A 24,529-nucleotide genomic window follows, 5' to 3' on the forward strand; every position below is an offset into this window, starting at 1 on the left:
TAAACATCTGGCTTGGAGACATGTTTTGCAGATACTTTACGAGATCTCATATTAAAATGATTTGACTTGACCCTGATTTATTTGTGGACACTGTGGACACTGTGGACATTCCTTACTGTAAATGACTCTGTTGTTGCGGCTCAGCCAGAAAGCATCCTTGAGGTTAAGAGATCAAACAGCTTTCAAGCATTTTTTTATAGAAGTCATGTCACGCTGCTTGACTTCTGTGCAGATTTTTCCCCCTGTTTATGTCATTAAGCTCCAAAATCTTTTTAAGATTGCTTGTCTGACTGGTTCTTTGAAAGTCTACAAAAGTCTGTACATGTAGGCTAAATATGGATTTTTTTTCTCCACTATTTAATCTCAGATGCACAATACCTGGCTAAAGTATGAATTTTTCTTGAACATGTTCACATTTTGTCAAGCTGTAACCTCAATCTTCAATGAGTATTACATTAATTTTATTAAATAAACCCATGCAAAGCTGGTTGTCCAGTGATTGTGATACATGTTTCTAAATGATAAAACACAGCTTGCAGTGTGCTACAAGCTCTGTAGGGGCCACAGCAAACAGGCCTTTTGCTCAACTCTGTTGAAAAACATTTGACCTCCTTTCAAAACACTGTGCAAAAGAAAGCTAAAACTACACATCACCCTGAACGCACCATTCCCATGGTGGAAAGTGGTTGGGGTGTCATGCTGGGGAATGTGTTTCTTCACTAGGAACAAGGAGAGCTGGTCAGAGTTGATGGGAAAATTGTTGGAGATAAAATAATTTAAATCCTCTGAGAAAGCACTGTTAAAGGCTCCAAAAAAGACTTAAGACTTTCACCTTCCAGCAGAATAACACCCCTAACCAAACAACCAGAGCTGCTGCGAACTGATTTAGATAAAAGCATAAAAGTTTCCGTCTACTATTAGGATCCTGGATCTTGGAGTGAAATCAAATCTAACCTAACCATGTTTCCATTTCAAGTTTAAAAAAGTATGGGGGTTTCCTTTTTGTATTCTTACTAATCAGGCCTAATTGTTGTTTGCAGTACAAGTTACTATGTTTCTTTGCATTTTGTCCCTTTAAATAATTTGGCATGTGTCCTAAAGAAGGCTGTGTAAAACTGTCAATGTGAAAGATTTAATAAGAGCATTCAAATGTACAAAAGCCTCTTTACTACTGCAGAAACCTCTTTATTACATTAATTTTATTAAAATAATATAAAATATCGTATATACAGTATTGGAATTTTTAATCCAGAGCTGGTGTGAAACCTCCAACTCTCTACTTGGAGTGCTGATTTCTGGACGACTTTCTATCAAATTTTATCCAGTTGGTGGAAATGTGTTTTTTGTTTTTACTTATTTCTTTTAATGGTCTGATACAACAAATTGAAAAATGTTCAAACTCGGTCTTAGCTGAGACTGTTTATTCATCGTTTAGCTTTATTGTAAAAGGTTTGGTAACTTCTGGTTCAGATCAAATCATGCTCATGTGTCAGAATGGCCCAGTTAAAGTTCAGACATACATCCAGTTGTGAATCTGTGGCAAAATATTCATAATCAGAATTATGTGGTGCTTTGTGTTGCTCATAAAATCACATCATAAAATATATTTTTTAAATGTTGTGGATTGAATGAGACAAAATTAGAAAAGTTATACTTTTGCACAGGAACTGTACGAGCATGAACTCTAAAACTCAGACCATAAGAGTTTTGCTTATTTTGTCAAACTGTTATTATTTTAAATATGATTTGTTATCCCTGACTATGCCAAGTAACACATGCCTTTGGCGTCACTTGGCTGTTGTCGTTCAAAGCCTTTGTCACTGACAGTGAGGTTAGGGGCTTTATTTTGAGCGCTGACGAATAGCTTCCTCACGGCACGGACCCTCGCAGCTTGCTGCTGCTGGGACCCCTGGGACAAAGTGACCCCTCCACTCTTGCCGTCATCACCAGTAGGGTCCCATGTGTATCGGTGGTCCTGGGAAAGTTTTAGATTAATGCTGTGGGAACATGAACTGTACACAGACATCAGTGACAAAAGCAGAAAAAGGAGGGAAGGTCTCTGTGTGTGTGCGCGTTTGGTGTAAGAGTACATCCATGTTGTAATCTAATGTATGTCCATATGTTGAGTATTTTTTGGTGCCAATGAGAATCTAGAAGTTTGTACATTTCTGCTCATTATCCATCCGCCTTTCCTTCACCTCATTTTATTAGAACCAGGAGGCGGGGGAGGAAATGGACCAGCCGTGTTTTTTGGAACTGCTCAAGAGCTTTGAGCTTTCTGCTTTGGGAACGGAAGTGCCAGAGGCTGTTAATTTAGGGAGACAAACTTGTATCTGGTTTGAGTAACAGACTGACTTTAGGCTTATTTCTGTGTGCCAAACTGTTAGGGACATTTCAGCTGTTTTATACCTGAAAACATATCTATGAAAACCCCTGAAACACTTATCAATTAGACAGCTGAGTAAATGTCAAAACATGCTGTTTTTACATAGCGAAATAAAAATAGCACAAAATCTTAAAATAGAGGTAGTAAAATCTTTGTGTAACATAAAGTAAAAAAAAAAAAAAAAACTAATTGAAAGATTTCACAATTTCTTTTCCCTCTTTCTCTTCCTCCTCCACCAACGCTCTTCCCAAGCCTCACTCTTCCGCCCCCTTTTTCTTTCCCACCCTCTTGCGTACAGGCCTGTGATCCATCCTTAACTGTTTCCAGACGTGTGCGTGCAGCCGGCCTTCACCCCCCTCCCAAACATAACAACAAACCACCCCTCCACACCCTCACCAGCTTTATCCTCTGGCCTTCTCAGCTGTGTGAAGTTACAAGGTCTTTAGCAGTAAAAAAAATCATTTCAGTTCATCTGGGATGTTGCATTTGCATCAGTGTACAACATGATATCCCAAGCCAGTTCGCTTCTGTCGGATGCATATGTGAATGCCCTCATTTTCACTTTGGTTTACACCAAAACCAATTAATGGCTCAGCATGACCCCAGAATAACTTGGACATAGCATTGTTGCCAGTTAGCCTGCTTCAGATATGCACACACTGACTGGTTTGTGAGGGTGCAGAATGTTGGCGAACCAGGAACAAAAGGAGACGCACATTGTCGCTCTGTCCTGGTGCAGCGAGGCATCAAATACCTCCAGACTAGCTCAGGAGCCAAGAAAGAAAAAAGCTTCGTGATGGATCACATGCTTTGTTTTATTTCGCCTTTAAGCTTTACAAGCGCAACAGAGTGTTCTCACAAACATTTGTCACTTAATTTGAGCTAGAGCAGCATATGTCAAGCCGCCATCATTTAAAAGTTGTTTTGTCATGCTTGTGAAGCTGTGTGTAATCATTAATGTAACCAAAACTGGGTTTTTTCTGTTACTTTGCTCAATTTGATGGATATTTGTTAAAGATTCTGATTACTTTCCAAAACAGGTCACTGCTCTTATGAAAACAATCAGCAACCTTAGATAAATCATGTTCTTTTTATTATTCAAGAATTAAGTGCAGGAGTTGATGTAGCCTTGGTGATCCCTCGTCTGAGAAATATAATATCTTCTTTGGAGTTGCCCAGCTTCGCTCTTTTACTTTGTACTTGTATAGCACATTATTAAATCCAGAGGATCCCAAAACACTTCACACTGCAATCAGTCATTCAGCAATTGTGGAACATGTACAATAACGTAATATAAATACACAAAAGCTTTCGGGGTAAAATGACTGTAAACATGTCAGGTGAACAGTTTGGACATCTAGAACATCTAGAGCTTTTTCCACATGTTGTTCTTCTGTGATAAACAAACAGTAGAACAACAATTTTTTAAACAAAACTAAAATTTTACTATTACAACCAAGAGTTGAAAAGAGATGCAGTGATGGCAAAATGTGGATGAGATTACTATGTAAAGTCTTACATAATTTGTCTGAGGGTTGAAAAGCTGTCAAAAACATTTATCCCACCTAAGTTACATGGGATCACTAAATTTATTTTTAATGCCAACAAATGCAGAAAATCTGATCCACGCTCTTGTCTCAAGTCACCTTGTAAACAGTAAATGGTAATGCTTTCTTTACAACTCTCTCTCCCTATATATATATAAAAGACGCTGTTGGAAGATTTCAGCTTATTCAAAACTGAGTAGTTAGGCTGCTTGACCAAACCAAAAAGAGAAGGCATCTGAGTCCAGTTTTAGCTGCTTTTTAACAACTGATACTATGGTGTTTTTCCAACATCACTTTGTATTTTTAATGATACATCAAAGCTTAGGAACTTTCTATTTATTCAAGTTATACAAGCTGTTCCATTAATTACTTTAAAAGTTTTTTGTTTTTTTTTACCAAGAGTATTTTTGACTTATATTTTGTTAATATTGTGCTTTATTTTTGCACATTTTAATACCATGTACATTTATGGCTTTTCTCGTGTACAACACTTTGAGCTGCATGAATCATAAAGACTCACTTCATGATTGCACCATCTTTCTTTTTGCAGAATAGTGGGGTCACGAGGCAGCCACAATGAGGAGGCTGATAGCATCTGTGCTCCACCTGATGGTCGCTTTAACGGGTTAGTGTTCAGTTTCACTTGACAAACAAGAAGTGAAAATGCATAAGAAGGTTCTTCAGAAGTTTTTTCTTCCAGAAATGATAAATGGGATGTGAAAAACAGAAAATACTTATTGGTACTCTTTATAAAATGTGCAAATATGCATTATTTATTCCATCAACATAAACTTTCACTAAAATGTTGAAAAAACATCCTGTTTTCAGAGATAAATGTCTTTTTTTTACCAACTTATCATAAGTGCCCCATTTAATGCCTGCAATCTTAATAGTCTTTTATATAATTTCACAAGATAATAAAGAGGGATCTCTGCGCATTCATCTTTGCACAGTTTATCTAGATCCTCCAAAGTCTTGAATTAGTTCATGTACTCTCGTCTCTCCAGACTATCCCTCAGATATTCTAGAATAAACAGGCCCGCAGATCCTCCACCATAGAAAACAGTGAACAAGATCATCTTTTTCACATCGGAAGGGTTAATATCAGTCTCATTTGATCATTTTGATTCTAGTAAGACAAACTCTATAGATATTATTGTGATGGCGGAACAGAAAAGACATTTTCCAGCTAAAGAGCAGGCAGCTGAGAGATGGGTGGCATTTAATTGTGGTTGTGAGGAATATTTTTTACCGCTTCTCCCAAACTCCTCACATGCTGGTAAGTTAAGTATGCATCCGTATCCAGCCTGGTTACAATGAGCAGAAGAATTAGGCCTTTTGGAAATACTATATATATACCTCAGAATAACAATAGCGAAAGATCCTGGAGAGTCTGATCAGTTTACAAAGCAAAGCATTAACTTATACAATTTACTCAGTTACACTTACTTTAAGGAAATTATTCAGTGTGGCCAAAAAGTAGGGTGAAATTTGTTTATTAACCTATGACCTTTCCCCCAATTAATAAAGAACCTGATAACACTTCAATTCTTCATGCAAAAGATAAACGATGCTTCTCTCACTTTGTATCCATCTGTGTCTGACAAGTCGTCTTCATCCTCCCTCTCATCTGCTCCAGACCACTCACATCCTTCAACAGTCATAGATAGGACAGGATCTGACTTACATTGTTGATTTAACCTCTGAACTTCTTCTGCTATCTCTTTGACACCCCCCTCTTACATACTGACCTCATGTCTTGTTGCAAACTGCAGCTTTGGTGCATTTCTGCCCAGAAGTGCGCAGCCTGGAGATCACCCCTGATGACAAAGAGTTTGTCCTGGCTCAAGGCTCGTCTCTCACCCTAATCTGCTCCGGCTCCAGCCACGCAAAGTGGGCGCTTAAGAGGGACGATTCAACTTACTACCTGAACCAGCTAGATGAGAATATGAAATCAAGATACAAAATCTTTGAACTTGATACTACGTCGGTTGCTGTGAACCTAACAAGTGTGAGTTGGGTGCATACTGGCGTGTATCAGTGCGTCGATGATATTTCTGACGAGATAAAGGAAGTGGCAGTGTTTGTCCCAGGTAGGGTGCGCCTCATTTCTCGGTAGCATGACCTCTTGCACTAACTCCGACTGTCAACTTACAAGTTACTTCTCTCTTCAGATCCTGAAGTTTGGTTTGTAAAGAGCACCCACGGCATGGTGACGAAGACCAGTGAAGAAAGCATCGTCCCCTGTGTGGCCACCAACCCAAACATCACTGTCATCCTGTATGAGTGGGACACCAACAGGCCCATCAAAGGGCATTATGTACCGAGTGAGGGGTACAGGGCGCAGCTGGAGGACAGAGCATATGTGTGCCGTGGAGAGCTGAATGGGGAGGTCAAAGAGTCTCAGGAGTTTAACGTCATCAGCATTATAGGTTGGAGTGCAGCTCACAGCAGCCACCCACTACCAGACACTCACTAACACTCGCATTTTTATTCAGTCCAAATCAAAAACTAAACTATTGAACTTAAAAGTCACAGAAGCAATGTGTTTTGTGTGTATTTGGTATGTTTTTTTAGGTAAAATTCTGTGTGGACAGTTTTACAAATCATTGATTGAAGATCATACCAACATTACAGCTGTTTTAATGATTTTAAAAAGCGCTGTCATTAATTATGTAGATGAATAGCTCAGCTCTTGAAGGTCATTGTGTACTTTTTAAAAAAAAGATTTTAAGAAACTAAACAGGAGCAGCCATAGATCAAACACTGCCATAAATCATTAGATGAGAATATTGTGTTAAGATGTTCATTTTATCTGTTTTAATTTCTAATTATTAAAATTTCTTCACCAAATAATTTGGTGACTGAACCAATTTGCCATCATGCCTACTCTGCCCCGCAACTTCTCTTTCCATCCCTAGTGGCCGAAGACATCAACCCTTACATCAACAGTTCAAAGACGGTCCTGAAGCAGGGCGAGCCGCTGACTATAAACTGCACGGTGCACGGAGTGGAGCTGGTGTATTTTTCTTGGGATATTCCACACACTGCGGTGAGTAGGAGTGGAGCAGAACAAGCGCCTTTGTTCAAATCCCCCTTTGCGATTTCTCTCCGGCCTCATAACCAAGCCCAAATGGAAACAAGATGTAGTGACACACCTCAGTTTGGATTAAATATTGCTTTAAAAACATTCAATGTGTACTTGACCAAGTGGCCATTTCTTCACACCACATTTTGTTGCATGTTGGGAAACTCTATAGAGTTTTCAGTATTTGTTTCAGCTTTACCTAGCGAACCATTGTGATTAAGGTTGAAGTGATTGTCTCATGCAGATGTGCGTTGTACAAGTCACCACCAATAGATTCCCTTTTGCTGTCATAGCTCACAAAAAAAACAACATATTTCAATCATATTTCTTTTTGGAAATGATTTTGCTGATTGTATTTGTACTTGAAAGTTAGATTCTCCAAGTTCCCAGTCAGAATGACAACAAATACCATTAGTGAATTCAGAATTCCTTAAAAAGTCAAAGATGTTTAATGAGCCCCGTGTTTAATGTCTAAAATGATTTCTGTGCATATGAAACAAAGTGAAAGCTGCAGCAACAAACAGTTTACTAGCTTTTATGTTTCCAGTATAGAACATGATTGCTCAAAAGGCATTAGATGAGAGGAAATTAGAATGAAATGACAGTCTTATTTTGTTTTGTTCCTCCTCTTTAAAGGTTGTTGAGGTTGAACCACAAACGTATTTCTCCCCGAAGATGCACTCCTGCCTGACCTTCCCTCGCACTACGGTGGAGAACAGCGGAAACTACGTGTGCCACGTCCAAGAAATGGTAGCGGGCGTCACAGCTACTTCAAGCGTCAACATCACCGTGCTTGGTTAGAAACACACACAAAATTCCAAACAAACTGATGCTGAATGGATTATTATTGTGCCTCACTCACCACAAAAGGAATAGTTGTTATTATCAACACTGGGAGGTAAAGAGTAGAGATGACCTGTGTCTGAAAGAAGCAAAGAGCGTTTTTATTTATTTTTCATGGATTGGATCTGAAATAAACTTTATGACAAAGTGGGAGATCCCGGAGTGATACCCTATAAAGCACACCTGCAAATCATAGCACACACCAGCCTTATATAGACTGTAGGTGGAAAAGTATTTAACCAGGCATATAAAGTCACCTACTTACAACAGCAGATTGAAAGCCAGTAAAAACAAGGTTTCTTGTACTGCACAATTTATTCTAGACTTTGTCTCTTGACCATCACTGCATACGCTTGGGGTCTATGAATGCTTACTCCGTCTGCAGTGAGGCATAGAGTGTGTACAAAAGCTTTAAATAACTTGAACCTTCAGGTTCAATGGAGACAGAAGACCAGGACATATTTTAGTTTTAACAGGGACACATTAATGGGAAAGAAGACCATGTCCTGACAGCAGCAGTTAGCAATGGACACCGATATTACCAGCTACTGTTTTTAGTAAAGAAACACAAACAGACCCAAATAGAAATAGACCCAACTTAACACAGCTAGCTCATTTGTTATTTTCATTGGTTTTATTGCTCTGTTGGGATGAAAGACACCTCATAAGGAAGTCTGTTGCTGTACCTATAGAGTTTTTCTGGTATGTAATACATTATAGTTAGGTGTCTCTGGCCAGAAACACATATACTTTAGCAGTACTTTAAGCCAAAAAATCCGAACAGAGCCAAAGGATTCAGCTGGTACATCTTGAATTTGATGAATACTAAAAACAGACTTCAGTGACTTTTGTCCATTATGACTCCTAATGAATATTTTCAGACTAGCTCTTGAAAAGTATGTATGTCCTTTGAATTTTACAAAAAACAATAGGGACACAAATATGTGGAATATTAATAAAATACATTTATGTTTCTAGTTGTAACATGACAAATAGTATGACTAGTATGAATTATGAATAATTTAGTAGACAGATTGGCTTTAAAATCTTATTTCCATTTGTCCTGCTAACCAGAAAGGTTTGCACTATTATTATTTAAATATTTTTTCAGTAATACCTGTGAAGTATTTTCAACTTCTTTATACTTTGAGAGCCACTGACGCACACAAAGGACCAATATTAGCATGCAGAACTTTGCAAAAGTAAAGACTTGCAAATGAGTTCTTCTGAAAGGCAGCAATATGAGCTTTCTCCAAGTTGGACCTTGGTTCCAATCCCTGTGAAGGCTTTTTGGGTGCAATTTGCATGTTATTTTAGGTATGAATAAAATTTGCATTTAGGTGTAAGTATCTGTATGCATAGTTATTTGCCTTATATTGATCCAGTGAACTGGTGACCTGCCATGAATATGCCTAGCAACCAATGGAGGTACTATTCCTCAGATGTTTATCATTCAGAGGATAACTTGACAAGCAAAATTTCTGATGGCTTTAATAGATTAAATTGATTTCTGCAGAATAATTATGTTATTTAAGTTGTCATACTGTAGATCATTCACCCGCTGGACCTGTTTTTCTATCAGAACACGGTTTTGTGGAGGTGAAACCTGCTCAGTGGCAAAACATTTCAGCCAAGCTTCAGGAGAACGTGGAGCTGAGAGTGGACATTGAGGCCTACCCTCCCCCTCAGGTTCGCTGGACCAAAGACGGGACCACCATCAGGGGAGACAAAGCTATCACAAGTCAGACAGGATCATGAAATAAGGTAGAACATCCATCCTGAGTTTGCAGCTGTGCCATGTTCCTAGAAACACAAATTCAACAAAGCTGCAATATGAGGTGTTCAATATCCTGTTTGATTTAAGCAATCCACACATCTAGGTCCTGTCAGTCAGCACACAGTGAGACCTCCTCACTGAAATATAATACTCTCCAGAGGGAAGAACTTCATCTGTCAACACACAGGAACCATAAACACCAAATACCTGTCACAACTCCCTAATGCCTGTCAGACAAATGGCCCACAAGGAGCTGTGCTTTTCCCATTTTACACACTCTCAAATGAAGAAGTAATCTCAGTAATGTGTAAATCATATACTGCATTAAAGGATACAAAGCAACAATATTTTTTCACCTCTCAATAATTAATGGAAAAAATCTTTATTGGCAACACAATGAACAAACCTTTGCAGTTGTCTAAGTCTTTGAGGTTGAAAGGACGTCTTGCTATCAACCTAATCATTCGCTCCCTCCATGGATTCTCTTTCAGATTTAAGTCAGGATTCCTTGATTACTCCAAAATATTGATATTATTTTCAAAATACAAGACTGGTTTCAACCTAAATTGTTAAATGTCAATGTAGTGGAGCTGGAATGCAAGCTTGGAGGCTGACATGAAGTCATGTAGTACAAATTCTCTCATACCTGCTATTCACTATCAGCGCTATTAGTTTACCAGTGAAGACCAGTGATGTGCTTTAAAATCCTCCATGTTCTGCTCATGCTTGTTTTGCCTCAGGTATGTGACCGTTCTCACACTGGTGAGGGTGAGGACTGAGCATAATGGCGTCTACACGGTCATCATTTCCAATGGAGACGACAAAAAGGAAATTATCTTTGACCTGGAAGTCCAAGGTGTGAAGATGCATTTGATACGTTTGTTTTTTCTTTTTTTCTCACGAATAAAACCAACTATTTAAAAATTGTTTTAAAATAAGTTTTGCTGATACATAATGTCTGCTTCAATCTTTTCCGTGTAGTTCCTGCTCAGATTAAAGACCTGACCGACCACCATTTCCCAGGGATGAGAGACGTGGTGACCTGCGTCGCTGAAGGGTTTCCAGCTCCGATCATACAATGGTACAGCTGTGACGGCATGCTCAAGTGAGTCACTACACCTGTAATGCCACAGAACAAACACTAGAGGGCTGACCTTACACGGCTCACTTCAGAGCATCTGCTTTGATTTCAGCTCTTTGTTGATGCAGCTGGCGTGATTTCTGTGCTGTCCGGCTTTAGGTGTAGCAACAGGACAGCAGCATGGCAGCCGCTGAAGCCACAACCGGAGGTGGTGAGCATCCAAACCAATGTCAGCTACGACCAGGCGCGTAAAGTCAGCGATGGTGAGGAGCCAGGTGATCTTCCATAATCCTCAGCAGGTCACAGTTCGCTGCGAGGCCTCCAACCAGCCCGGGGACGTCAGCACGAGGGACGTCAAACTTGTGTCCAGCAGTAGGTGTCCCTGGGAAATGTTATTTATTTATTTATTTATTTTCATTAAATTAACTAAATACATCGTAAAAAAAACTGAAATAAAACACAAGACAATAGTAAATCACCGAAATGGCACCCTTGGTACCAACTTTTGTTAAAAGTTACCACTTTTTCTGCGCTGTCTCAAATGTTTCTGGTGCTTCTTTTCTATTGCAGCGTGGTTCTCCAAGGTGGCAGTGCTGGCTGCTGTTCTGGCCTTAGTGGTCATTTTTATTTTGTCGATAATCATCCTCATCGCTGTATGGAGGAAGGTACGACATTCATGAATCCACTTATTCCAATCCAAGTTATTCCCAGTACACATTTTTCAAAGAGAATATAGTAAAGATTATACAAGATATGTGAGATTTTCCTCCATCTTTGACTTTTCTCTCAGAAACCTCGCTATGAAATCAGATGGAAGGTGATAGAGTCTGTGAGCCAGGATGGACATGAGTACATTTATGTGGACCCCATCCATCTGCCCTATGACCTGGCCTGGGAGATGCCCAGAGAAAACCTGGTGCTGGGTGAGTCTTGCCTGCAGCGCTGCATCTGCTTAAACACTGACGATGTACAGATGAATGAATTTTGAGGGTACACCTCCGGTAAGTTAAGGTAACGCAAGGCATTATAACTGCAAGTGTCACAACATGAAAATTAAATTGAGCTTTGTTTTTAAAGATGTTCAGCCTTGATGGAGGTGTCATTTACACTTGGTGCCTTTTGAGAACTAAATGAGCTATTAAACGACTTTGTAAAGTGAACATATTTGTTTATTTTAAGGTTTCGGGCCTCATTAGCTTTCTTTATTCATTATCTTACCCAGAAAAGGGCTTGTGATATAAAAACTATATTAGTATCCTAGGTACTCCAACCTTTATAGGACAGCAATTATCAGCCATTATTTTAAGCTTTTCTGAAAATATAAATAAAAAAAATAAAATTTGTATGTCTTCAGAAAATAGTGGAGGTATTTTCTAAAATTGATTTTGTTTTATCTATAAAACAACAAAAACAAAAGACTAATTGTTTTGTTAAAATGTTATGTACTCTTTTATGCATTTCAGACCCATTTCTAATGTAAAAAATAATCAAAATTATTATTTAAGATTGGATTAGATCCAAGTGAAGACAGCAAAAATGTAAAAACGCCTTTTAAAATAATAACTTTGAACACCTACAAACAGTCATAGATCATTCATTTTATAATTGAACTATTTTATTAGAAACATCAATATAATCTAATGAAAGTGTAATATTCCTTCCCAATTTTTATTGTTGATAGGTTTACTAAAAGGGGTTTAAACTGATTTTTTTTGTTTGAAAAATCTGCTGTACTTATGTTTCCGTCTTCTGTGGTTGCAAAAAAAATATTGCCATTCCCTTTTCTTGCTCTAAACAGACTGCTCTTATTCTTCCTGTAGCTCAAAGGAAGACAGACAGCTTAAACTGGAGGTGTCCCTCCAAGGCTTTAGTTATGTTGGTGGTTTGGGTTGTCTGCATGCAGTCAGCTACAGCATACATAATGAAGCTTTTGAAACCTGTCTCACTGGCTTCAGTCCATCTTCACTCCTAAGCTGCTTTTTTAAAGTTTTCTTGTCGGATGCTTTCTCTAAAAGTTAGAAACCGCGCTGCTTAGCCGAAAACATCTGATCCCTTCTCAGTTAGACATCCACTTCCGATGAAAAGTCCTCTTTAATCGAACATAAACACTTTAAAATTCAATTTCCTTTAAAAATTAAAAGAGAGTTACTTGTGCTGAAATTATAATGAAGTGGTTTTTTTTTGTTCTTTTTTCCTTTTGGTCTGATGTGTGCTCCATTCACTCTGCGTCCCACTGAGCCCTTCTTTGTGTTTCAGGTCGCACGCTTGGATCAGGAGCATTTGGCAGGGTGGTCGAGGCAACTGCGTACGGTCTCACGCATTCCCACTCCAGCACAAAGGTGGCAGTGAAAATGCTGAAATGTAAGACACACAAAGTAAAAAAAACAGTGCAGAACCATGTGCGTAGTTTGTGAGAGCGACAACAGGAGACCCCTGTGTGGCTGTCAGATAATGTGACACCAGCTCCATGTTCCTGTGAGCTCAGAGAGATCAGCAGGCCCGCTGAGCTTTAGTTTTGCTGCCAGACTCATTTAGGATTTAGCTCGCAGGTTTTTGAGGCTGTTTGGCAAAAACACAGCGACTCCTGCTCTCTCTATGCTAGGTTCTCATATCTCACACTGTTCTACTTTTAAACATATTTTCGCTCCTGTTTCCTGTCTGCTCTCATTCAGCCACAGCCAGGAGGAGTGAGACTCAGGCCCTGATGTCCGAGCTGAAGATCATGAGTCACCTGGGACCTCACCTCAACATTGTTAACCTGCTCGGAGCCTGCACCAAACATGGTGACCTTTACTATGACAACTGGTCAAATAAAATTATATAACACTGGTTGTTTTGTGAAGTCTATGTAGGTGTTTGATTATTCTTATTTGTAGAAAAATATAAAAACGATTATCAGTTTGCTTCTGCTCAGAGTTGTGCTTTACTTTGTGTTGGTTCAAAATATTTAAGATGTATGTATTTTATTTTACTAAACACTGCATTACAAGAGCCTTTCTTTGTGTATTATGTCAACACCTCTTTCTTTCTGCTTCTGCCTCTCAGGCCCTCTCTACCTGGTTACTGAGTACTGTCGCTATGGTGACCTAGTGGACTACCTGCATAGGAACAAGCACACCTTCCTGCAGTACTACGCTGAGAAGAACCAGGACAGCGGATGCATCATCTCCAGAGGAAGTACCCCTCTCAGCCAGAGAAAAGGGTGAGAGGAGCAGAGAAAATGCATTCAGAGCTGCACAGTCTCTAACTTTATTATCCATAAAATTCTGTCGTTGCAAGTGATATAGCTCCAGATAGATCGGGGACACCCCCTCTTATCTCGTGACTGCAATTGTTACAGATGTTACATGTGATGGGGTGGCTGCTAATTGTGTCACTTGACTGGCCTTCCCTTACCCCTCACACACACACGTAATTTTTCCTTCCAGCTATGTGTCCTTCGGAAGTGAGAGCGACGGAGGATACATGGACATGAGCAAAGATGAGCCCTCCTTCTACGTGCCTATGCAGGAGCAGCTGGACACAATTAAATATGCAGACATCCAGCCGTCCCCGTATGAATCCCCCTACCAGCAGGACCTCTACCAGGAACAAGGTGTGACTTGCAGCCTGTCCCGTAAATCATTTCATTAAATCTACTCTGGAGAGTAGTACGGGAAAATCTGTTTTCCAGTTACACAAAAGCATGACGAATTCTGGATTATGAGCACAAAGCAAAAAGAAAAATTTGATAAACGACTGTGACGGATATAAAGCGGAGTTATCCAGTAATCCTCCGGTTGCTCGTCAGAGTTGAGAAATTTCTTTATACATTAGACAATGCAGTTTATTTTGGACCAAGCGTACAAAGATTTAAACAATATAAGAAGCAGCACGAGCGTCACATCATACAATCACAGCATCTCACTGAAGGTCAGCCATTATAACGCCTGAAACGAATCATCTCCTTTGGTCTCCCATTGATTGTTTCTCCCTGTTTCGTCTTTAAGGTGGGGGCAGACTGGATCTGGTGATCGGCGATTCTCCCACCCTCACCTACGACGATCTCCTAGGCTTCAGTTACCAGGTTGCAAAGGGAATGGACTTCCTGGCCTCAAAGAATGTAGGGTGTTAAACATAATGTTTCAAATTAAATAGTACAAATAAGGTCTGAAACTTGATGTACTGACAGGTAAGGCTCTATTGACTCCCTTTGATGTTTCCACCACAGTGTGTCCATCGTGACCTGGCAGCCAGGAACGTATTGATCTGTGAGGGCAAGCTGGTGAAGATCTGTGACTTTGGCCTGGCCAGAGACATCATGCATGATTCCAACTACATCTCCAAAGGCAGCGTAAGAAGAAAATTAATCAGTCACAGTAAATTTTATTATTAGAGATCAGTTTTTTACTGGCCAAAATTTTTTTTAATTTAACACCTAATCTGCCAAGTCCCATTTTCTCACTAAGGATACACAGAGACTAATTTGTTGAAACATTTAGTGCTACAATACAACAAAAATTGACAAAAAAAAAAAAACATCCAACAGATTATGCTGATTTATGCTCTTAAAACATACAGAAGTTTATTTCTATTCATCATCTCATTTATGTGCATGTAATGTCTGTCAAAAACATTTCTTAACTAACAAGACATTTTTGCCTATCTTGTATTCCACTGCAAACCAAAAGCAACATTTTACTGTACTGAAACGTCATACAGTAAGCAGAAGGACTGTATAATACTGAGGAAAAACTACAAGCAAACTCTTTCTACCCCTGCTAATTTCATCATGTTTTAAAATGTTCTTTAATTTCTGAAAGCATGTTTATGTGCTTTTTTCTCTTTTCTTTCTCATTTAGACATTCCTGCCCCTGAAGTGGATGGCACCGGAAAGCATTTTCCACAATTTGTACACCACCCTGAGCGACGTTTGGTCATATGGCATTCTTCTTTGGGAAATTTTCACTCTGGGTCAGTATGAATTTTGCATAACTATGCACACTCAGAATGTGCAAAAGAGAAAAAAGAAAGAAAAAGATCTGTAACCATGTTTTCAGTTTTACCTGTCAGAGTCCTAGTCAGATCCAGAATTTTCCTGCTACATTAAACTGAGGCAAATCTCAAACCCTGCGTCCGACTGTATGTACATAACTATCTGTCTGAAAACTCATATCGGGTCAAAATCTTATTAGTCACAGTCAAGCGTTGAAATCAGCATTTCCTTTCTCAGGGTATTGTAGGTTTTGTTTAGTTTTCTTTTTTTTTTTTTTTTTAACAATCTTTTGCTTGTTTGCTTGGTAAAAACATGTTCACAATCCGGCCTCTGTAAATGCAAAAGAAAGATCCTCTGTTCTTTCCTGTTTCAATATGGCTGCACTTTTGTGATCTGTTTTTGCCAGACATCCATTCTAGAAATTTTATTTTGTTTTATAAAAATCTGACTCATATTTTAACTCTTTAAATCTATCTAAATCTCTTTTTTTTGTTATCTTAAACGTTCCCTGCAGGAGGAACTCCTTATCCCTGATTTGCCCATGAATGAAATCTTCTACAGTGCTTTGAAGAGAGGCTACAGGATGGCCAAGCCTGCTCACGCCTCTGACGAAGTGTGAGTTACGTTAACACTGTTCCTCCCAAAATTCCTCCTCTTCCTGACTTAAACCTTTTTTATGTGGGTCATGTTGCAGGTATGAGATCATGAAGAAGTGCTGGGATGAGAAATTTGAGAAGAGGCCCGAGTTTTCCCTCCTGGTGCACAATGTGGGAAACATGCTGATGGACAGCTATAAAAAGGTACATAATGTGTACTGGATTTTACTTCTTAAACTGTAGAGCAGGGCTGGTCAAGTCCAATCCTGAAGATCTACTATCCTGCAGCTTTTAGATGGATCCCTGCTGCTGCACACCTGCATTAAACAAATGGCTTACTGTATTAGGTCTCTAAGAGCTAGGAAATGCTGATGAGGGAGTTCAGCCATTTGTTTCAGAGGGTGCTGGTGAATGGATGCATCCAAAAGTTGCAGGACGGTAGCTCTCGAGGGCTGGACCTAGGCACCCTGCTGTAAAGACTTTATTAAAACATTCCATCAAATATTATCTGCAACTTAGTGGAGGGTAGCATTTAGTTCCATTAATCTGTTGCTAAGAGTTTTTCTATTCTTGTCTCAAGCTTTGATCAGGAACAAATACTTATGTGCATTCAGGAAATAACTATTTGATCTCATTCTCATTTTTGGTCAGCTATAAACAAATGCAAAGGCTCTCTTTTTATTGTAATGTGAAGAAAGAAAAATAACCACAAGTACAATGAAAATTGCATAAAGGTTAAAAATGGCCAGTCACTGAGTTAAATCCAATAATTTGATTTCTCCGCAAAATATGACTTACCTTGCTAAAAGCGCTTTTCTTTCAAGGAGCTGCAGTAAGATGCTTCCTGTAATTTGCACACATCTAAGGACAGATTGTATAGTATACATACAAGACAATATATAAAATATATACATGCAAATGATGGCTAAACTTTCTGGTGCGGTGAAAAAATATACCAAAAGAAAGTTAAAACTGTTTTCTTAAAAGTCCTATCTTTGCAGTTCAATGTGATTTCAGACTGGGAATTCTGTAAAGGTGATTTTAATTATGATTTACCCACATTCTCCTTACTTTTTCATTCTTCTACTTCACTTCAGTGTCCAAACAATTTTTTTGGAGCATTCACATCTCTGTCATGAAAAACTATACATCCAGCATGGTCATCAAGACCACATGCATTAACTGGAATGCATAGCTTACAAGTGAGGCTCTTGAAATATAATCTCCTGCCTAATACGGCTTTCAAACGGTTCCTTTCACATGACGATGATTGCGATTCGATATATTTTGCAGTTCTATTGCAGAACTTAACAAGATTTTACAACCTGTCATAAGATGTGACACAGAGTGCAAATAGAACCTGCTGGTTTATTTTCTAAGCCAGTTGTTTTTATAAATTGCAGAAGAAGCAGGTAGACAAGGAAACACAACGCAGTGCCAGGCAGAAAACTAAAACCTGTGCAAACACTTGGCAGGTATAAGATGCATGTAAAGGAAATGAAAATCCATTTTTCTCTGAAGGAAGTCGGTTTGTTTAGTTTGTTTATCTGCAAACTAATAAATCCTATGAAGGGAATTAACTTTACATACCAGAGAATTAAACCACGATTAACACCTAATAGGAAGAAAACAGGGTTAACTAAAGAGAAACAGTTCATGGACTGTGGAGTCATTTTGAGTGATGGAATCAAATGGATCTTATAATGGAGATTGCATGAAGAACATGAGCTTCTTTCCAGCGTTTAAGTCATCTCTTTTTAACATCTTGTCTTGTCAACAGATTGTCTCAAGGAAAAGGCTCTAAATGACAGCCAGAAAACTGTTGGATTTCTGGATTTTTTTAATAGAAATAAAAAAAGACATTTCCATAATGAGACCTTGTCCTGTAAAGCTGTTCTGTTAACTCTTAGTGTGATAATGTATATTTTTTCACTAGTACCTCCAGATTGTTAAGCAGCATAACAGCATTCATAAACATGTGAAGGAAATTCATAAAATAAAACTGGCTGGAATGGCTGGAAAGCATTAGTATTATTAAAAATCTAAATGTTGGCGAATGTTGAAGCTCCAGGTTTCCTTCTATATTCATAAGATAAATACATGAAAAATCTGAGGAGTGTTTTTCTGGATGCAAAATAACCCAAAACACTCAAATGCTAAATTAAACACCCCTTTTCACAAGAAAACTATTTAGGAGTCCCTAAGAAATGTAACTTGTGATAAACGGGTAACACTGTAAGAGTTACGTCATTTCAAAACGGCACCTGACATCAGATTGGTTTCCAAAAGACTCAAGTACCAACTTCATGTTGTATGTCTGTGTTTATGTGCGTAAACACACTGCACCAACCTCCTATTCATGCTACACTCCTCTGACTGACAATCTCTTCCCCCCATTTTCAAACAGAGATACAACCAAGTGAATGAAAACTTCCTCAAGAGCGATCACCCTGCCGTGGCTCGCACCAAACCTCGGCTCTCCTCTCCATTTCCAATTGCCAACCCAGCCTTCGGCTCTCCCTCTCCAATCACTCAGTCCTTCCCGGGCCGCCACAGCCAAAGCCCGAGGCCTGGAGACGGCGGGCGAGAGGCAGACACACAGGAAGTCATCCCTTCATACAACGAGTACATCATTCCTCTCCCAGACCTAAAGCCTGACGACGTTTTCACTGAAGTGCCGTCGGAAAGCCCTGCGAGGTACGGACCCTCCTGCAGGAATCAAGCAGACTCAAAGAGAAATGACTGTGTGTTATGTTTTTTCCACCACACACCCACTCATCCAGATGTTGAGCTCAGACAGTCGTTGTATTACGTAGGTGGATTCAGAGATGTGTTTTTATGGCTTATACAAACACGGAGCCAAGCAACGGCTTTATATGGCAAATTTTTAGCCACATGAATTTACAGTAGTTTGTAATTTCCCCTTTTAAATAGCTGTTTGTCATATTTCATTATGGATTTAAGCAGGCAAACTTAAACAGAGATATTTAAACAAAGATGTAGGTCTGAATGTGTTTTCATTTTTTGATTATTTGAAATTTCTTTTGCTTATGAAAAAGCTCTTGAGGTCTGCCTTTAGTTCTGTGGTTTGGTTTCAGGTTGTTGGACCCCTCACGAAAATAAAACAGAAAAATGTTTGGTCAAGAGGCCCATTTATTTGAATATATCCCAAATCACTTTGATCTGGCAGAATAAAGTAAAAGTTTAGACATAAAACATCCACATTATCTAAAAGGCTCAGCATATTATTATTATTATTATTAACAAATATTTGTAGTTGCTCCATAAGTAAAAATTATGTGCAAACACGACAACTATTTGTAACTAGAATTTGTGTTTACAGCATATAATATACATAAAGCTTACTGTTTAAAAAAGGAAGTAAAAAGATCGACCAAAGACAAGTTTCTGTTCTTATTGAGCTAAACTAAAATAATTATTGCAGTACAAACTGTATCTTCCTGTAAAATTTAAATGAGTTTTTTTCTGCTCTCAGCTCTCTGGCTGTGGAGGAGGAGGCTGACTCCACATCTCAGGACACGGCGGAAACTCTTCCGGAGGAAGACCGGGTGGAGAACACGAGTGAGAGGGACGCACTGCTGGGCTCCATGGGGACGCCTGAGGTAGAAGACAGTTTCCTGTAGCCCTGTGTGGGAAGGCCGAGGAAACCGAACCCCTTTCTGTAGACTCAGAAGAAACCCGACTAAAACTGAAATGTAGCAAAAACTGAGACTGAGAAACATTCTCTGTAGTTTCACTGAGCTCTCAAAAACTGCTTCCTCCTTTGAGAGTTTTTGTTTTCTATCTAAAGTTACAAATAATGAAAATGGTACAATGTTTCTCACTCTTCTGGGAGCTTGCCAGGAGAAGAATAAGGTCACATTCCTACACAATCAGTTTAACCAAAGTAGTGTTGATGTTTACTGTAGTTGCCAGTTCTGTCAGACACTTATAAAGCCTTAGGCGGTTCAGATTGTGCTTTATTATTGTAGTAACACTAACTGTTTGTCTTTTTGACTGTCTTATCTGAGAGTATGTGACTTTTTTTTCTTTTTTTTTTTGGGAAGCGGGTTATATATATATATTTTTTTAGCTTTCACAGAGAAAAGTAATGAGGACCAATCTAAAACAGAACATTGTCTCACAACAGTGATTAACACTAATTTGAAAACATGATATAGACACTTTATTATTAATTTACACTTCTATTTTTATCTTTTTCTTGCATTGTACTATTAGCAACCTTATTCGTGGTAGTATGTTTATAAAGTTTCATTTCAAGAATCAGAAATGCAGAGACGTTGGTGCACTGTTTGAAAATGATATGTTTCTATTATTCCTTTTAGTGGTATTCAGTGTATTTTTGTGCCTGAGTCTTTATTAACATCTGATGTTTTGTTTTTCATTGTTGTAGGCTTATGTCATAGTTTTTTTTTATCGGGTTGCACTTTACTTAGAGAAAATGAGGATATTTGCATTAAAGTTATGTTACTGAGTGAATGTTAGAAAGCTACAACATAGAGCCACATTAGACTGGGACTAATAGATTGATTCGAATCAAATCTAATATCTGTGAAAGCAGGGGAAACTCTCAAACAGCATATCACTGCCTTAGCACAAGATGGCACACATGAGTGCCTTTTTATTGACAGACTTTTTTTTCCCCCACAGCTGTTACATAAAGGTTGCTTTAATGTACAGTACAGACCAAAAGTTTGGACACACCTTCTCATTGAATTCAATGAGAAGGTGTGTCCAAACTTTTGGTCTGTACTGTACATTATATAAATTGCTGTTAAAATGTCAAACTGATAAATCCTTTAAGTACATTTTCCACCTTTAATGTGAGAAATACTCCGAATCGATTTTAACCAAAAAAACAAGCAAATCCATTAATTGAAACAGATAAAAAGATTAAAATAAAAGTTTTAATAACCTGGTTGCGCACATTTGTGCATACTTGGAAAATAAACTTCAGCACTCAGTCTCCATAGATTTATTATAGCTTTTAGCTACTTTCAGTGTTCGTCAAAGAAGCAACAAATTGAGTATCACCATAAGAGCACCATGCCCACTGTGAAACATGGCGGTGGCAGCATTATGTGCTGGGGTTACAACTAATCTTATCTTAACTGACTTATTTTTAAGTTAGGTAAAATATTGAACAGTACTACGCACCAATAATTCAAGATAAATTTCGAATTTAATTGTTTTTAGCAAATGTCAGAATCTCAATAAGACTTGCTGGGCCAGAAGAAATTAAATATCTGGAATGATCTATCGAGAGTTCAGAACTGAATTTAAGAGATTTTAGTTTGAAAGAGGGGAAATATTAAATTCGCAGTTTGTGATAATGGCAACAAAAGACTGTGTTGGAATTAAATTAAAAGATGCTTGACCAAGTTGATGCTTAATAGTGTGTACATCAATGCAACCAGGTTATCACTGCTCTTTATTTTTTTATATTTTCCTTCAATTTTAATTTGTTGGGATTTTTGGGTGAAATTAAGGAGAACTTGTCACATTAAAGGTGAGAAAAATGTATTTATCATGGTCACTTTATTGTGTCGTAAAAGCATCACATTTAGACTTTATGGGTAGACTTTATTTTATCCACTGTACCATGAAAGCCTAATGTGCACACATAAACATAATACTTTCTGTTGCTTTGGATGACTTTTGCTACATAGTGTATTTTATCTCAGTACTTAGCATATCCATTTAAAGAACACATCTTTATTTCTTGACAGTTTAAAAGCACACAATCACTATGTCACAAGCTATGGTACCAAAGCTCTTGTTAACTTTTACAAATGTATTTTTATATGTTTTTTTTTTTTTTGTATGCTGTAAATGTGTCAATAAATCAATGATATCACTATATTTAAAAAAATTTTAATCTTCTTTTACTTATTTAGTAGTATATCTAGATAGCTCACAAATGTGAGACAAAATACTCAGCAGAACAAATGTATTTTCACAGAAGAGTGAGGCTTTGATGTCTTTGTGATAGACCTTTAGTTACATGAAGCTGCGTCCCCTCAGGAATGAAACCAGTCGAAACATGGATTTCATGTACTATATCATTTTATTTTGCATTGAAAGTACCCCTGGCTCTGTTTCTGTGCTCAGGCTCTACTCTTTCATGGAGAGTCATTGACAGACAGCTATATGGCCTCCATTAATTAGGTGTACACAATCAGTCAATGGCTCAATCGATTTTGGTCTTATATCTATCCATGCATTGTCTTTCACTTATCCAAGACTGGGTCACAGGGCAATGGATCCAGGAGGGAACCACATACTTCCGTCTTCCCACTGATGACTCCTGCTAATTATGGGGAATCCCAAGGCATTCCCAGGCTAGACGGGATACTTAGTTCCTAAGGTTAGATCTGGGTTTTCCCAGTGAAGCATGCCCAGGTGCCACCCTGAATAGATGCCCCACACATCAACGTACTCCTTAGAGGTACTGTGGCTCTTCTTTGAGTTTTCCCTCTGATAATAGAGATCCTCATACTATCTCTGAGTCCAGCCACCCTCTGGAGGAAGCTCATTTTAGCCACTTGCATCTGGAATCTCATCCTTTTGGTCATGATCCATGTCTTACGGTCGTGAGACATGGATCTCTTTCGATCGAGAGCTTTATTTTGTAGCTCACCTGTTTCTTCACCACACAGTAGTAGCTGCATTACTTCAGACACAGTCCAATTTCCTCTGTCCATCTCACATCCTATAATCACTCGTGAACAACATACCAAAATACTTCAGCTCCTCTGCTTGAGGCAAAGACCAACCTTCAACCCAGAAGGGGCAATCCAAGTTTTTCCAGCTAAGAAACATGGCTTCAGACTTAAAGGAGCTGACTCTCAACATGCTTAGCAGCAATCTGCTACAGGGTATGTTGGAGGTCATGGCCCGAAGAAGCCAACAGAACCACACCCATTATCTGTGAAAAGCAAAGATAACTTCCAGACACCCTCATCTCCAATTCTGAGCCTTGAAATTATTTCCATGAACAACACAAACAGAACTAGTGACAATAAGGGGCAGCACCAATGAATGCACTTGAATCAGGCTCCATTTTGTGCTGAGAATGCAGACATAGCTCTTGCTTTGAGCATAGAAGGATTGGCTAACCCTTAAATGCCATCCAGATACCCCATATTCCCAAAGAACCTCTCATAAAATGTCTTAGGGCTCAAGGTTGTACCCTTTCTCCAGATCCTTAAAACACATGTAGACCAGAGAAGCAGACTCATATGACCCCCTCAGTAATAGGCAATGGGGAGTCCAGGTGAACCACATTTGGAATCTTTTTTGCAGATCCAATTTCCAGTATCAAAACATTGTTGCCTGTCACAACCACAGCTACAGAACCTATTGATGGACACCAGCAATGATGGAAGGACTGAGGACTAAATAAACTTTTAGTCCTCAGGAGTCCTTGGGCACTCATGAAGCAATGGATAGTTATTTGATGGAGAGAAAGACCACACTTTTCCTGGTTGCTGAGGCAACACAGGTCTGAAAGGAATTTGGAAAGGCAACTGAGAAGGACTTTTAGTTGCCCACTGAGCAAGACCTAGTACACGTTTGGATACTGGAGTTGGTATGAAGTGGGGGAATGCTGGTGATGGTTAAAATCCTCTCCAGGAAGGAAGTAGAAAGAGTACAAGTAGAAAGGGGCTGGAGGCTCTGGATGTCATGGCTGACTCACCTCTTCAGTATCGCATTATAGATTGTTTGGCATTCTTGGTTGTCTATTTGAGTCTATTGTTTGACAGTTCAGAATAGATTGGACTGAATATAATTTGTATAAATCCAACTACAAGATTAAATTGTGCTGGATATATTTGATTAACTTAACTACAGTTTGGACTGAATTTGATTCAAGTTGAATATAGCCTTCTGTAGATTCAACTTGCATTGAGATGAACGTTGTTGTGAATTAGCATCACGTAAATTTCATTGAATAGAATTTTCTACAGGATCATTTCCTAAATGTTTTAAGAGTCTGAAATCTGACCCAATCATATCTGCCCATTCACTACCAGGCAAAACAGCCTTGTATCCACTGGTTAGCACTGATACAGATGAAAAGTCCCACCTCTACAGCTGTCTTTACTGGGCCTCTCTCTATCAAATTTGAAATGCCTCATTAATTTGTCAAGCATGATAAGTTGAACCGCCTTCTCCTTGACACATGCACAGTTCCCTCCACCCTCCAGCCCTC

The 24,529-nt window shown here is 38.8% G+C and overlaps 1 protein-coding gene across 1 annotated transcript in view; it reads left to right on the top strand.

Moving 5' to 3' along the window:
- pdgfrb (platelet-derived growth factor receptor, beta polypeptide) overlaps window positions 1–22,176 on the top strand; it is a 33,642-nt gene extending 11,466 nt beyond the window's left edge. The window contains 25 exon segments of the mRNA XM_032554238.1: window positions 4,484–4,558; window positions 5,709–6,026; window positions 6,108–6,365; window positions 6,855–6,985; window positions 7,658–7,817; window positions 9,447–9,604; window positions 9,606–9,628; window positions 10,382–10,497; window positions 10,623–10,746; window positions 10,882–10,981; window positions 10,983–11,094; window positions 11,293–11,387; window positions 11,513–11,645; window positions 12,979–13,083; window positions 13,395–13,505; window positions 13,768–13,924; window positions 14,151–14,317; window positions 14,712–14,824; window positions 14,933–15,055; window positions 15,564–15,675; window positions 16,212–16,225; window positions 16,227–16,312; window positions 16,392–16,497; window positions 18,701–18,990; window positions 19,790–22,176. Coding sequence (XP_032410129.1) covers window positions 4,510–4,558; window positions 5,709–6,026; window positions 6,108–6,365; window positions 6,855–6,985; window positions 7,658–7,817; window positions 9,447–9,604; window positions 9,606–9,628; window positions 10,382–10,497; window positions 10,623–10,746; window positions 10,882–10,981; window positions 10,983–11,094; window positions 11,293–11,387; window positions 11,513–11,645; window positions 12,979–13,083; window positions 13,395–13,505; window positions 13,768–13,924; window positions 14,151–14,317; window positions 14,712–14,824; window positions 14,933–15,055; window positions 15,564–15,675; window positions 16,212–16,225; window positions 16,227–16,312; window positions 16,392–16,497; window positions 18,701–18,990; window positions 19,790–19,937 — 3,309 coding nt within the window. The 5' untranslated portion in view covers window positions 4,484–4,509 and the 3' untranslated portion in view covers window positions 19,938–22,176.
- The last annotated feature ends 2,353 nt before the right edge of the window (window positions 22,177–24,529 follow it).

The sequence above is a fragment of the Xiphophorus hellerii genome, chromosome 23 (assembly GCF_003331165.1).
Source record: "Xiphophorus hellerii strain 12219 chromosome 23, Xiphophorus_hellerii-4.1, whole genome shotgun sequence".
In the NCBI taxonomy this organism is placed as follows: domain Eukaryota; kingdom Metazoa; phylum Chordata; class Actinopteri; order Cyprinodontiformes; family Poeciliidae; genus Xiphophorus; species Xiphophorus hellerii.